Source organism: Scyliorhinus canicula, chromosome 11, assembly GCF_902713615.1.
Source record: "Scyliorhinus canicula chromosome 11, sScyCan1.1, whole genome shotgun sequence".
In the NCBI taxonomy this organism is placed as follows: Eukaryota; Metazoa; Chordata; class Chondrichthyes; order Carcharhiniformes; family Scyliorhinidae; genus Scyliorhinus; species Scyliorhinus canicula.
In genome coordinates this window covers 23,392,462-23,407,335 of record NC_052156.1, presented here as the reverse complement: position 1 = coordinate 23,407,335, position 14,874 = coordinate 23,392,462, and the positions used below count along the sequence as shown (strand labels likewise).

At 46.1% G+C, this 14,874-nt stretch overlaps 1 protein-coding gene across 10 annotated transcripts in view; it reads right to left on the bottom strand.

Annotated features, from left to right (window-relative positions):
- Positions 1–7,431: 7,431 nt before the first annotated feature.
- Positions 7,432–14,874, bottom strand: part of pbrm1 (polybromo 1) — a 102,030-nt gene continuing 94,587 nt past the window's right edge. For all 10 annotated transcript variants that reach the window (XM_038812570.1, XM_038812565.1, XM_038812568.1 and 7 more), the window contains one exon: positions 7,432–7,982. In XM_038812570.1, the coding sequence (XP_038668498.1) occupies positions 7,816–7,982 (167 nt within the window). In that variant the 3' untranslated portion in view covers positions 7,432–7,815. The remainder of the gene's footprint in view (positions 7,983–14,874) is intronic.

The window sequence follows — 14,874 nt, the reverse complement described above, 5'->3', positions numbered from 1 at the left end:
TGAATGTCCAATTCACCGAACAAGCATGTCTTTCGGGACTTGTGGAAGGAAACCTGAGCATCCAGAAGAAACCCATGCAGACACGTGGAGAACATGCACATTCCGCAAGGACAGTGACCCAAGCCGGGAATTGAACCCGGGTCCCTGGCGCTGTGAAGCAACAGTGCTAACCGCTGTGCTACCGTGCTAACCCTGGTACTGTGAAGCAACAGTGCTAACCACTATGCTACCGTGCTGCCTGTACATATGTAAGCAAAATATATGCTTAATGGTTCAGTATCAAATTTTGTTTGATAACACTTCTGGGAAGCACCCTAAGACATTCCATTATGTTAAAAGCGCTATATAAATACTTGTTTCAGAAATATCCTCCACTCCATTTTCCTACTCCATATACTGCTCCTTTGGAGCTATTTAACTCACTTTTTGGCTATCTAAGGAGTCAGTGGACTTGTAATAAATATTTATTGAACACTCATTGCTGAGATGGAGAATAGAGAGAAATTCATTAAAAGGAGGAAACGTATAAAGGAAATAAAAGGCTAGTCAGGGAATGGAATTGGGAGATTTCAGAAGGCATGTAGAACACTGTGTTTTCCCATCATATTCAGGCCCATTCTCGGATCCATTGTATTGATCATGTTAACAGTGCTGCTTCCTGGGCAGCACGGTGGCGCAGTGGGTTAGCCCTGCAGCCTCACGGCGCCGAGGTCCCAGGTTCGATCCCAGCTCTGGGTCACTGTCCGTGTGGAGTTTGCATATTCTCCCCGTGTTTGCGTGGGTTTCACCCCCACAACCCAAAGATGTGCAGGGTAGGTGGATTGGCCACGCTAAATTGCCCCTTAATTGGAAAAAACGAATTGGGTACTCTAAATTTAAAAAAAAAAAATGAATTGACTGGGCTTCTCAGTTCTAATTTTCTTTACATGCACAATTATTATTCTTCACTCCTTTTAATGGACTTATTTGAACACCTCTAGCAATGAGGGGTGGGATTCTCCGACCCCCCCACCGGGGGCACTCTTTCCGCTCCGCATTGGCCGTGTCAGCCTCCGTGATGGCCGACGTGGAGGTGACCCCCCTGCGCTTACGCGGACTTCCGCCGACTGGCGGAGTCCCTTCGGCCCTGGCTGGCGTGGCGCCAAAGGCCTTCCACTCTGGCCGGCGGGGCGCAAACCACTCCGGCACGGGCCGAGCCCCTAAAGGTGAGGGCTTGGCCCCTAAAGGTGTGGAGGATTCCGCACCTTTGGGGTGGCTCGACGCCAGAGTGGTTCACGCCACTCCATCCCACTGGGACCCCCCGCCCCGGCGGGTAGGGGAAAATCCTGCCCGAAATGTTCATGAACATATATTACAAACCCACTATTTAGTGCAACATGATTTATATCTTGTCCGATCCTCCAAACACTGCATTTCCTTCCCACAGTTTTGTTTACTCTATGCTTACATTTCCACACCAGAACTGAATAGTCCTATTTTATCCAAGGTTTTTCATAGTATCAGGGATAGTGTAGGCTAACACTGGATATTTTTTATAAAGTATGCATAATTATGTTACGAATGATACTGATGTTAAATGCAAGGGTATCCCAAAACCCAAACGGGTAACTAGGAAACCCAGTTCATAGTAGTGTATGTGGCTTTTTTGGTATAAATTGAGGGACAGTCCAGGTCATTGTGTGAACAAGACAAGAAGGACTAGAATACACCATGACACTTAAGTAGATTGATGACTATACACACACAATTTTAAATGAAACTATCCCATGGTCTCCAGTTTACCTGAACTCAGATGCCCCTTTTCCCAAACAATATCCAATTTTATGTACCTCTATGAGCTAAATTCAGCAAATAATTACCAAAAGCACGTTAAGGTGGCCATGTCGGGGGCAGCAAGGTGGCACAGTGGTTAGAATTGCTGTCTCACGGCACCAAGGTCCCAGCTCTGGGTCACTGACGGTGTGGAATTTGCACATTCTCCCCCAGTTTGCGTGGGTTTCACCCCCACAACCCAAAGATGTGCAGGCTAGGTGGATTGGCTGCACTAAATACCCCTTAATTGGAAAAAATTAATTGGGTACTCTAAATTTAAAAAAAAGGTGGCCATGTCACCTTTGGGGCAGCACGGTAGCATGGTGGTTAACATAAATGCTTCACAGCTCCAGGGTCCCACGTTCAATTCCCGGCTGGGTCACTGTCTGTGCGGAGTCTGCACGTCCTCCCCGTGTGTGCGTGGGTTTCCTCCGGGTGCTCCAGTTTCCTCCCACAGTCCAAAGATGTGCGAGTTAGGTGGATTGGCCATGCTAAATTGCCCGTAGTGTCCTAATAGTAAGGTTGGTGAGGGGGGGGGGGGGTTGTTGGGTTGCGGGTATAGGGTGGATACGTGGGTTTGAGTAGGGTGATCATTGCTCGGCATAACATCGAGGGCCGAAGGGCCTGTTCTGTGCTGTACTGTTCTATATGTTTTATGTCGGGGAAATATTCTTCAGGTTCAGCAAAAGCAGAAAATGGCTGCAATTCGGATGTTACCTGTCTCTTTCTGTCTTTCCATAGTTAGGTTTCTACAGTTGCACTGTTTCCTTCCCTTTGATGTTATTCACCCCGTGAAGTCGTCTTTTGGCAGGTACATGTCCATTTCCTTATCTCCACTTCGAAGTTACTATTTCTATAGCCCCATTGTCTTCTCCAATTACAAATGTATAATACTTGTTTTTCACTGATAGATAATTCACATTTCACAATTTCTCCAGATGCCTACCTCTAATCAACTCCCTGTTGGACTTTGAATCCTAATTTTCCCCAATTCTTAACAATATATCATGGCTACATGGCTAATTTCTAAAATTTAAAAAACTGATCTACGACCTTTTGAATTTCTTCTTTTTAAATTTAGAGTACCCAATGCATTCTTTCCTGTTGAGGGGCAATTTAGCGTGGCCAATCCACCTACCCTGCACATCTTTGGGTTGGGGGGGGGGGGGCGAAACCCACGCAAAAACGGGGAGAATGTGCAAACTCCACATGGACAGTGAACCAGAGCCGGGATAGAACCTGGGACCTCGGCGCTGTGAGGCAACAATGCTAACCGCTGTGCCGCACCAAACCATTGGAATTTCTAGCTGGTAGAACTAGTTACATTGCGTTGCCGTACTGAAAAACCTTAGTGTGCCATTTAACATTACAAGCAGCAACACAGAAAAGGGGGCCTTGCCCAAATTGAATACCTTGACCTAATCTACACTGTTTCTACTGGAACTTTGTACCATTGCCATGAAACATGTTATATCTGCAAACTCTGAAACCATTTATTTGGAAGTAACAGAAGCTTCATTTTTTGACGCATCGGATTGAATTTTACAGGCGCTGTGGTCCACCATCCTGGCTACAAAGTGGTAGGGGTGGAGGAGACTGTTGATAATCCGGACCTCTGCAATTTAACACTGGGAGCAACATTAAATCGCTTTAAAGTGAGACGTCTGCCCCAATCTCAAGATAGAGAGCTGTTGGCCAATCCAACTGGCTGGCAGTACTGTAGTCCCAGCAGCACGTGCAGTGACCACTGCTGGGATGGCAGACAGTCCACCATGCGGAGAAGCTCAAGTAAGTCTGGAGTTCGAGATCTTGACAAGTGTCTGGGGAGACCGGGTTCAAGAGGCCAAGGTGGAGGGATAAAAATAAAGGGGCAGAAGTCCACCACACTGAAGAGCTCCATTGGGTGGCACGGTAGCAAAGTGATTAGCACTGTTGTTTCACAGCACCAGGGTCCCAGGTTCGATTCCCGGCTTGGGTCACTGTCTGTGCGGAGTCTGCATGATCTGTTAATGTCTGTGTGGGTTTCCTCCGGGCACTCCAGTTTCCTCCCACAAGTCCCGAAAAACGTGCTATTAGGTGAATTGCACATTCTGAATTCTCCCTGTGCACCTGAACAGGCACCGGTATGTAGCGACTAGGGGCTTTTCACAGTAACTTCATTGCAGTGTTAATGTAAGTTACTTGTGACTTAAAGATTGTTATTATTATTGGGTCAGGGATCTGGCAAGTGTCCGGGGGGACCGGGTTCAAGAAGCCAAGGTGGAGGGATAAAAAAAAGAGGGGGAGAATTACTTTGGGGTACTGTCTCTGATGGGCCCTAAGGCTCCCTTCCTGCCTTGCCCAACACCAGCCACACAGCTAAGTTTGCTGGGCATCCTACAAGCACAGGTTTTCCCCCTGCAGGGGTTAAAATACCAGCAGCGGTGGCATGAGGCCCTTAAGTAACATTTCAGACACATTAGTGACAGGCAGGGTGTAGGCAAGAAAGCCACTTGCTGGATTTTATGTGCCCCCTCCCTGCCCACTTTCAAGCTCACCAGCGAGGGAGGATAAAACCCAACTCAGAGGAAGGGAATGTAGATGCAAGGTTCAGGAATTAATCCACATCTATACACTCAAGGCTGGTTACTTCGAGTGCAGATTGGTAGTAAATCTGGACCAACAATAACAGCAATGTACTTAAACACGATGGAGGCATTCATTTCATTCTCACAGAACAGGTGTTTAATGGGTCCAAAACCTTTTTTGCTCAACATCTCATAAGTGTCATAATGGATGTTCTCAAATGTTATGTCATTACAAATGACATTATCACCGCTAAATCCCCCACTGTCAACATCCTGAGAGTTACTATTGACCAGAAACTGAACTAGAGTAGTACTGTGGCTACAAGAGCAGGTCTGAAGCTAGGAATCCAGTGGCTAGTGACTCATCTCCTGACTCCCCAAAGCCTCTCCACAATCCAGGGTGTGATGGAAACGGGCAGCATGTGGCTCAGTGGTTAGCACCAGGACTGTGGCATTGAGGACCTGGGTTTGAATCCCGGCCCTGGATATCTGTGCGGAGTTTGCACATTCTCCCAATGGCTGAATGGGTTTCACCCCCACAACCCAAAGATGTGCAGGTCAGGTGGATTGGATATGCTAAATTGCCAATTAATTGTAGAAAAATAAAATTGGGTACTCTAAATTTAGAAAAAAAAAAGGAGTGTGATGAAATACTTGCCATGCCTGGATGAGTGCAGCTCCAACACACTCAAGAAGCTCAATGACAGGGCAGCACAGTGGTTAGCCTTTTGCCTCACGAAGCCGAGGTCTCAGGTTCGATCCCGGCTCTTGGTCACTGTCTGTGTGGAGTTTGCACATTCTCCCCGTGTTTGCGTGGGTTTCGCCCCCACAACCCAAAAATGTGCAGGGTAGGTGGATTGGCCATGCTAAATGCCCCTTAATTGGAAAAAAAATGAATTGGGCACTCTACATTTATTTAAAAAAGCTCAATGAGGAATAAGTAGCCTCTTTGATTGGCAAACCAATACTTTGATAGCTGCACCCCAGATATCAGACCACCGATATCACTAGTTCCAATACAATATACGTGTTTGGATAGTTTAACTAAGCATGCAGACCTTTAATGTGATTGGTTAATTATTCTCATATACTATGCATGATGTAACCTTAATCGATAGTCATTACTGGATATAAATAGGAACAAATGATTGGTATATGCTAATTTCTTGTAATCGAATCTTGATGTATGACTGTACTATCCTTGAATTTGTGCTCTCTGCGTCACAATTTGGAATGCCAATAGTCCTTGCTATAGCTTGTAATAAAGGGCTAGTTTCTTTTACTCCGAGTCTTCGTCGGTTTCTCATGAGTGGAAGAGTGAAGTACACGAAAGTCGAATAACTGTACTCTTCTCCCCAACACCTTCCAAGTCACTCCCATTCCTGACTTGGAAATAGATCACCTTCCCTTCACTGTCGCTGGGTCAAAATGCAGGATCGCCCTTGCTAACAGCGCTGTAGCAGTTCAAGAAGGCAGCTCACAGGCTGGCATGTGGCGCATTGGTTAGCACTGGGACTATGGCACTGAGAACCCGGGTTCGAATCCCGGCCCTGGGTCACTATCCGTGTGGAGTTTGCACATTCTCCCCACGTCTGCATGGGTTTCACCGCCACAGCCCAAAGATGCGGGGCAGCACGGTAGCATTGTGGATAGCACAATCGCTTCACAGCTCCAGGGTCCCAGGTTCGATTCCGGCTTGGGTCACTGTGCGGAGTCTGCACATCCTCCCCGTGTGTGCGTGGGTTTCCTCCGGGTGCTCCGGTTTCCTCCCACAGTCCAAAGATGTGCAGGTTAGGTGGATTGGCCATGATAAATTGCCCTTAGTGTCCAAAATTGCCCTTCGTGTTGGGTAGGGTTACTGGGTTATGGGGATAGGGTGGAGGTGTTAACCTTGGGTAGGGTGCTCTTACCAAGAGCTGGTGCAGACTCGATGGGCCGAATGGCCTCCTTTTGCACTGTAAATTCTATGTCTATGTGCTGGTTAGGTGAATTGGCCACGCTAAATTGCGCCTTAATTGCAAAAAAAATAATTGGGTACTTAAATTTATAAAAAGAAAATAAGGCCGCTCACCACCACCTTCTCAAGCACAATTAAGGATGGGCAATAAATACTGGACTAGCTGGCTAATAAGCTTTATTGTCACAAGTAGGCTTACATTAACACTGCAATGAAGTTACTGTGAAAAGCCCCTAGTCGCCACATTCCGGCGCCTGATCGGGTACACGGAGGGAGAATTCAGAATGTCCAAATTACCTAACAGCACGTCTTTCGGGACTTGTGGGAGGAAACCGGAGCACCCGGAGGAAACCCACGCAGACACAGGGAGACTGTGCAGACTCCACATAGACAGTGACCGGGAATTGAACCTGGGACCCTGAAGCTGTGAAGCAAAAGTGCTAACCACTGTGCTAATGCGTCCACATCCCAAGAATGAATCTTTAAAAAATTGGTCAAGACATCTTAAACTCCAATGAGTAAAAATTGAATGACTTTTAAAAAAAAAGTCTCTTCACGACAAAAAAAATCAATTAAAATGTGTTGCTCTACGATCAGTTGAGGACTGCAAAATCATATTTGGAGAGGAGAGCCTGTGCATTTGTTATTTACGTCATATTTAAGTTGTGTGCAAAGCATCTATCTTGCACTTTAACAGTACAATGGAGTGTTACAGTTAGTAATTTGTCCAACATGCATTTTATTGTGGTGTGCGCATTTGGGGAGCAGTTTTAGCTCTATTGTACACTAATTGTGTTTCTGTGATTCTTTTTAGCAGAAATTACAGAAAGCTTGGAACACAATTCATTCATATGATCACACAATCCGGACTACATTTTTCATCGACAATTATATATGTGTGTTATAGGTTATCTGGTATCAATTATGTAATTGAATGTTTACAAATATCCTATAGGCTTCCAATATTGTTCAACAGCTAACAAAGTTATGGGAAGCGCCTGAATTGAGGATCAAGCTAGATCAGTTCCATGTGGATGAAATCATAAGATGTGATAAAAGTATTTTACAGTTAGAAAAATCAGACCCACACCCAAGTGCTGCTTGGACATACTTTATTTTTTATTAATGTAAAATGATCAAATTAGACTCATAACTCAAGTGTACTGAGCAAGCATACTTATCTTCCCAAGTACCAGTGAAAAAATTAAACTGAATTCTATACAGGGGATAGAATCAGTGCAAAAATATAATAATGTCTCCCATAAGACCATAGCAGAGTCTAACAATAGTAAATTGAAATGTCCAGTGACAGCTTATTTTAAAAAGTCTTTATAAAAACAAATACAATTTGACCATACAAGAAATGCAGTAAAATAAATTGTACTACCATTTCCCCATAGGTACTAAAACACACAGCCACACTTTTCACGTAACTCTTGCATCATAACAAATGGTGGTGACATAGCAGGAATTCAGACATTATTCCAGACTGTATGCATGCCGAATATTTAGAGTGTCCCGAAGCATGATGTCACGTAATCGCCACAGTGCATCAACCATGGTTGTATGAGCACCTTTACTCTTTAACCAGTGAGAGGGCAACCGACTCTCTTGATCTTTTGTAAGATGAACATCTTGCCTTCTTGCTGTAAAGGAACATAAGGTAATGTGATATATGTAGGTGTGTATTTGTTCATTTTACTACCACTTTGAGCAGATGTGGATAAAGGTTGTAAAACCAGGTCATAATATGACCCCTTCATATAAAATTGGAAATTTGAAATAAAAACAGAAAATGTTGGGAATACTCAGCTACTCAAGCAGCATGGGTTGAGAGGAACAAAGTTAACGCTTTGGGTCAATGATGACCCTTGCCTGGAAGGATAGAAATTCTCACATATGATAGAAGGGCTAGCATCGACCCAAACATTGAGACAGAATTCTCCAGCCTCCCTGTGGCAGGCTTGCCACCGCCGCTGGGATCGTCTGGTCCTGCCGAAGTCTATTTACATTCCTTGCCTGTGCCACCATCTCTTCACAGCTGCTGCCTGCCCTGCTGAGTATTTCTTGTTTGTATTTCATAGTCCCTCCAAAGTCATCCTGGAATTCAAAATGACTAACTTCTGAAATGTATTAAATATCTTCAGGCGGGAACAATAAGACATTTAAAAACGCAATCTATAAAATGCAGTGTGGAATAGGGATTTTTTTTAGTTTGTTGGATATCAGCTCAAGAGTTGTCAGCCCGGGCAGCACGGTGGCGTAGTGGTTAGCATTGCTGCCTCGTGGCGCTGAGGTCCCAGGTTCGATCCCGGCTCTGGGTCACTGTCCATGTGGAGTTTGCACCTTCTCCCCGTGTTTGTGTGGGTTTCACCCCCACAACCCAAAGATCTGCAGGTTAGGTGGATTGGCCTCAATAAATTGCCCAGTAATTGGAAAAAATGAATTGGGTACTCTAAATTTATATTAAAAAAAAGAGTTGTCAGCCACGTTAGGTTTGCCAGAATTTCTACTTTTGAAGGATGACACACATAAGGACACAAGAAATAGCAGGAGTAGGCCACTAGGCCCTCAAGCCTGCTCCGCCATTCAATATGATCATGACTTAACTATGCCGGCCTCATCTCCCTTTTCTGTGCCTTTTCCCCATAACCCTCTATTCCTCGATCTAGCAAATATTTATATACCTCCACATTAAATAGTTCTAATGATCCAGCCTCCACCACCCTCCGGGGCAGAGAATTGCAGGGATTCACCAACCTCTGCGAGAAGACATTTTTACGCACCTCAGTTTTAAATGACCAGCCCTTTATCTTGTAGCTATGTCCCCCTGTTCGAGACTCTCTCACTAGTGAAAACATCTACCCTGTCAAAGCCCCTCAGAATCTTATATATTTGAATAAGGTAACCTCTCACTTTTCTAAACTCCAAGGAATACAGACCCAAACTATTTAGCCTTTCTTGATTGGACATCCCTCTCATCCCAAGAATTAGCCCAGTGAATGTCCATTATGGGGCAAGTTCTGTGAAACCACACTTTCCTTCCAATTTCTCAGTGATTTGTTTTAGCAACCTAAAATAAATTTTAAATTTTATAATATAACTGGAACATTGCAGGGCGGGGGATTTCAGATAACACAATTTCTGCTATTCTCCACACCAGCATAGCAACAGGACGGCCATTTAGCCCCTAAAGCATGATTTGCCGCCATTCAGTGAGGTCATGGCTGATTGGTGACTTAACTCCATAAACCCTATTGACTATTTGTCAATTAATAGCTTTGATTGACAAAAACCTATAAATCTCAGCTTTAAAATTAACAAGTCGGGGACTTCCGTTGGTGGCATGTAGATAGCAGTCGCGCACGAAGTGGCTCCCGCCAGAGTACCTTGATTTTGGCCCTTTTTGCCTGTTTTTTGGGGGTGAGTTGGGTTGGAACTTTATTAGTTCGATGGGATAGGATTCCCACGTAAAAGGAATGCCCAGAATACGAGGCAGCAGACAGAAAGAATCTTCATCAGACTCAGAAACCTCTCGAGCCTCGTCTGCTGAGAAGATGGCGAATGCTCTTACTGCAACTTTGGCCACTCCGCTGATGGCCGAGATGCGCACAGGCATTTTGGCAGTAGACTTAGGAAGTTGCAGCAGGCTGTTTCTGAGGACCACGACAGAACACTGGAAGAGACCTTGGTCCCTATTCGTGCAGCCTTGGCAACAATGTATCAGATGATAAATGCTCAAGGCACAGTGATACAGGGTATGGAAGTGGCCCTCTCGAGACAGTGACCACATTGCCTCCCTGGAAGCGGCAATGGCACGGGGATAATAAGGCGCTCGGGGCCAAGATGGACGATCTATAGAATCGAACTAGAGGGCAGAACCTGAGAATCATTGGGCTGCTGGAGGGTTTGGAGTGCCCAAATCCTACAGAATACATATCACAGATGTTTGAGAAGATGGTGGGGGAGGGTGGAATAACATCCCCTCCCGAGCTGGATCGGGCCCACCAATCGCTCAGGCAAAAGCCTCGTTTGAGTGAACCACCACGGGCGATCATTGTGCCCTTCCATAGCTACCAGGAAGAGGAATAAGTCATGCAGTGGGCAAAGGACCAACTGGACTACAAATGGGAGGGCCATGCCATTAGATTCTACCAGGATGTAGGAGCAAGTATAGAGTATAGAGAAATACAGCACAGAACAGGCCCTTCGGCCCACGATGTTACGCCGAACTTTTGTCCTAGGTTAATCATAGAATTTTGGACAATTTTTCATGGCCAATCCACCCAACCTGCATATCTTTGGACTGTGGGAGGAAACCGGAGTACCCGGAGGAAACCCACGCAGTCACGGGGAGGATGTGCAGACTCCACACAGACAGTGACCCAAGTCGAAATCGAACTTGGGACCCTGGAGCTGTGAAGCAATTGTGCTATCCACAATGCTACCGTGCTGCCCTTAAGAAGTTAACCTACACTCCCTTATTCTACCCTAATCCAAGTACCTATCCAATAGCCGCTTGAAGGTCCATAAATTTTCCGACTCAACTACTACCACAGGCAGTGCATTCCATGCCCCCACTACTCTCTGGGTAAAGAACCTACCTCTGACATCCCCTCTATATCTTCCACCATTTATCTTAAATTTATGTCCCCTTGTAATGGTGTGTTCCACCCGGGGAAAAAGTCTCTGACTGTCTACTCTATCTATTCCCCTGATCATCTTATAAACCTCTATCAAGTCGCCCCTCATCCTTCTCCGTTCTAATGAGAAAAGGCCTAGCACCCTCAACCTTTCCTTGTATGACCTACTCTCCATTCCAGGCAACATCCTGGTAAATCTCCTTTGCACCTTTTCCAAAGCTTCCACATCCTTCCTAAAATGAGGTGACCAGAACTGCACACAGTACTCCAAATGTGGCCTGACCAAGGTTTTGTACAGCTGCATCATCACCTCACGGCTCTTAAATTCAATCCCTCTGCTAATGAACGCTAGCACACCATAGGCCTTCTTCACAGCTCTATCCACTTGAGTGGCAACTTTCAAAGAACTATGAACATAGACCCCAAGATCTCTCTGCTCCTCCACATTGCCAAGAACCCTACCATTAACCCTGTATTCCGCATTCAGATTTGTCCCTCCAAAATGGACAACCTCACACTTGTCAGGGTTAAACTCCATCTGCCATTTCTCAGCCCAGCTCTGCATTCTATCTATGTCTCTTTGAAGCCGACCACAGCCCTCCTCACTATCCACAACTCCACCAATCTTCGTATCATCTGCAAATTTACTGACCCACCCTTCAACTCCCTCATCCAAGTCGTTAATGAAAATCACAAACAGCAGAGGACCCAGAACTGATCCCTGCGGTACGCCACTGATAACTGGGCTCCAGGCTGAATATTTGCCATCCACCACAACTCTCTGTCTTCTATCGGTTAGCCAGTTTGTTATCCAATTGGCCAAATTTCCCACTATCCCATGCCTCCTTACTTTCTGCATAAGCCTACCATGGGGAACCTTATCAAATGCCTTACTAAAATCCATGTACACTACATCCACTGCTTTACCTTCATCCACATGCTTGGTCACCTCCTCAAATAATTCAATAAGACTTGTAAGGCAAGACCTACCCCTCACAAATCCGTGCTGACTATCCCTAATCAAGCAATGCCTTTCCAGATGCTCAGAAATCCTATCCCTCAGTACCCTTTCCATTACTTTGCCTACCACCGAAGTAAGACTAACTGGCCTGTAATTCCCAGGGTTATCCCTATTCCCTTTTTTGAACAGGGGCACGACATTCGCCACTCTCCAATCCTCTGGTACCACCCCTGTTGACAGCGAGGACGAAAAGATCATTGCCAACGGCTCTGCAATTTCATTTCTTGCTTCCCATAGAATCCTTGGATATATCCCGTCAGGCCCGGGGGACTTGTCTATCCTCAAGTTTTTCAAAACGCGCAACACATCTTCCTTCCTGACAAGTATCTCCTCAAGCTTATCAGTCTGCTTCACGCTGTCCTCTCCATCAATATGGCCCCTCTCGTTTGTAAATACTGAAGAAAAATACTTGTTCAAGACCTCTCCTATCTCTTCAGACTCAATACACAATCTCCCGCTACTGTCCTTAATCGGACCTACCCTCGCTCTAGTCATTCTCATATTTCTCACATATGTGTAAAAGGCCTTGGGGTTTTCCTTGATCCTACCCGCCAAAGATTTTTCATGCCCTCTCTTAGCTCTCTTAATCCCTTTCTTCAGTTCCCTCCTGGCTATCTTGTATCCCTCCAGCGCCCTGTCTGAACCTTGTTTCTTCAGCCTTACATAAGTCTCCTTCTTCCTCTTAACAAGACATTCAACCTCTCTTGTCAACCATGGTTCCCTCACTCGACCATCTCTTCCCTGCCTGACAGGGACATACATATCAAAGACACGCAGTACCTGTTCCTTGAACAAGTTCCACATTTCACTTGTGTCCTTCCCTGACAGCCTATGTTCCCAACTTCTGCACTTCAATTCTTGTCTGACAGCATTGTATTTACCGTTCCCCCAATTATAAACCTTGCCCTGTTGCTCACACCTATCCCTCTCCATTACTAAAGTGAAAGTCACAGAATTGTGGTCACTACCTCCAAAATGCTCCCCCACTAACAAATCTATCACCTGCCCTGGTTCATTACCAAGTACTAAATCCAATATGGCCTCCCCTCTGGTCGGACAATCTACATACTGTGTTAGAAAAGCTTCCTGGACACACTGCACAAACACTACCCCATCCAAACTATTTGATCTAAAGAGTTTCCACTCAATGTTTGGGAAGTTGAAGTCACCCATGACTACTACCCTGTGACTTCTGCACCTTTTCAAAATCTGTTTCCCAATCTGTTCCTCCACATCTCTGCTGCTATTGGGGGGCCTATAGAAAACTCCCAACAAGGTGACTGCTCCTTTCCTATTTCTAACTTCAACCCATATTACCTCAGTAGGCAGATCCCCCTCGAACTGCCTTTCTGCAGCTGTTATACTATCTCTAATTAACAATGCCACCCCCCCACCTCTTTTACCATCCTCCCAAATCTTGTTGAAACATCTATAACCAGGGACCTCCAACAACCATTTCTGCCCCTCTTCTATCCAAGTTTCTGTGATGGCCACCACATCGTAGTCCCAAGTACAGATCCATGCCTTAAGTTCACCCACCTTATTCCTGATGCTTCTTGCATTAAAGTATACACACTTCAACCCATCTCCTTGCCTGCAAGTACTCTCCTTTGTCATTGTTACCTTCCCCACTGCATCACTATGTGCTTTGGCGTCCTGACTATCGTCTACTTTAGTTGCTGGACTACAGATCCGGTTCCCATTCCCCTGCCAAATTAGTTTAAACCCTCCCGAAGAGTACTAGAAAACCTCCCCCCCAGGATATTGGTGCCCCTCTGGTTCAGATGCAACCCGTCCTGCTTGTACAGGTCCCACCTTCCCCAGAATGCGCTCCAATTATCCAAATACTTGAAGCCCTCCCTCCTACACCATTCCTGCAGCCACGTGTTCAACTGCACTCTCTCCCTATTCCTAGCCTCGCTATCACGTGGCACCGGCAACAAACCAGAGATGACAACTCTGTCTGTCCTGGCCTTTAACTTCCAGCCTAACTCCCTAAACTTGTTTATTACCTCCACACCCTTTTTCCTACCTACATCGTTGGTACCAATGTGCACCACGACTTCTGGCTGCTCACCCTCCCCCTTCAGGATCCTGAAGACACGATCAGAGACATCCCTGGCCCTGGCACCCGGGAGGCAACATACCTTTCGGGAGTCTCGCTCGCGACCACAGAATCTCCTATCTATTCCCCTAACCATTGAATCTCCTATTACTATTGCTTTTCTATGCTCCCCCCTTCCCTTCTGAGCCCCAGAGCCAGACTCAGTGCCAGAGACCTGGCCGCTGGGGCCTTCCCCCGGTAGGTCATCCCCCCCCAACAGCATCCAAAACGGTATACTTGTTTTGAAGGGGAACGGCCACGAGGGATCCCTGCACTGTCTGCCTGTTAGTTTTCTTTCCCCTGACTGTAACCCAGCTACTCTTGTCCAGTACCTTTGGTGTGGCTACCTCCCTGTAACTCTTCTCTATAACCCCCTCTGCCTCCCGGATGATCCGAAGTTCATCCAGCTCCAGCTCCAGTACCTTAACACGGTCTCTGAGGAGCTGGAGTTGGGTGCACTTCCCGCAGGTATAGTCAGCGGGGACACCAGTGGTATCCCTCACCACCCACATCCTACAGGAGGAGCATGCAACTGCCCTAGCCTCCATCCCCTCTTACTTTACAAAATTAGCTGCCCCATGGACCAACTGGACCTCCGCCCTCCGACTCTACTTCCAGTCAGCTGTACTCTAAACTCCTGGCTCCCTTCACGCTCTTTGATAAATATAGGAAATGAAATGTAAGGAGCACCTTACTCCCTCCTCACCTAACTCCCTCAGTCACCAAACTCTCACTGTAGCACTCAAATGCCACAAGCTCAGCACTCCCTC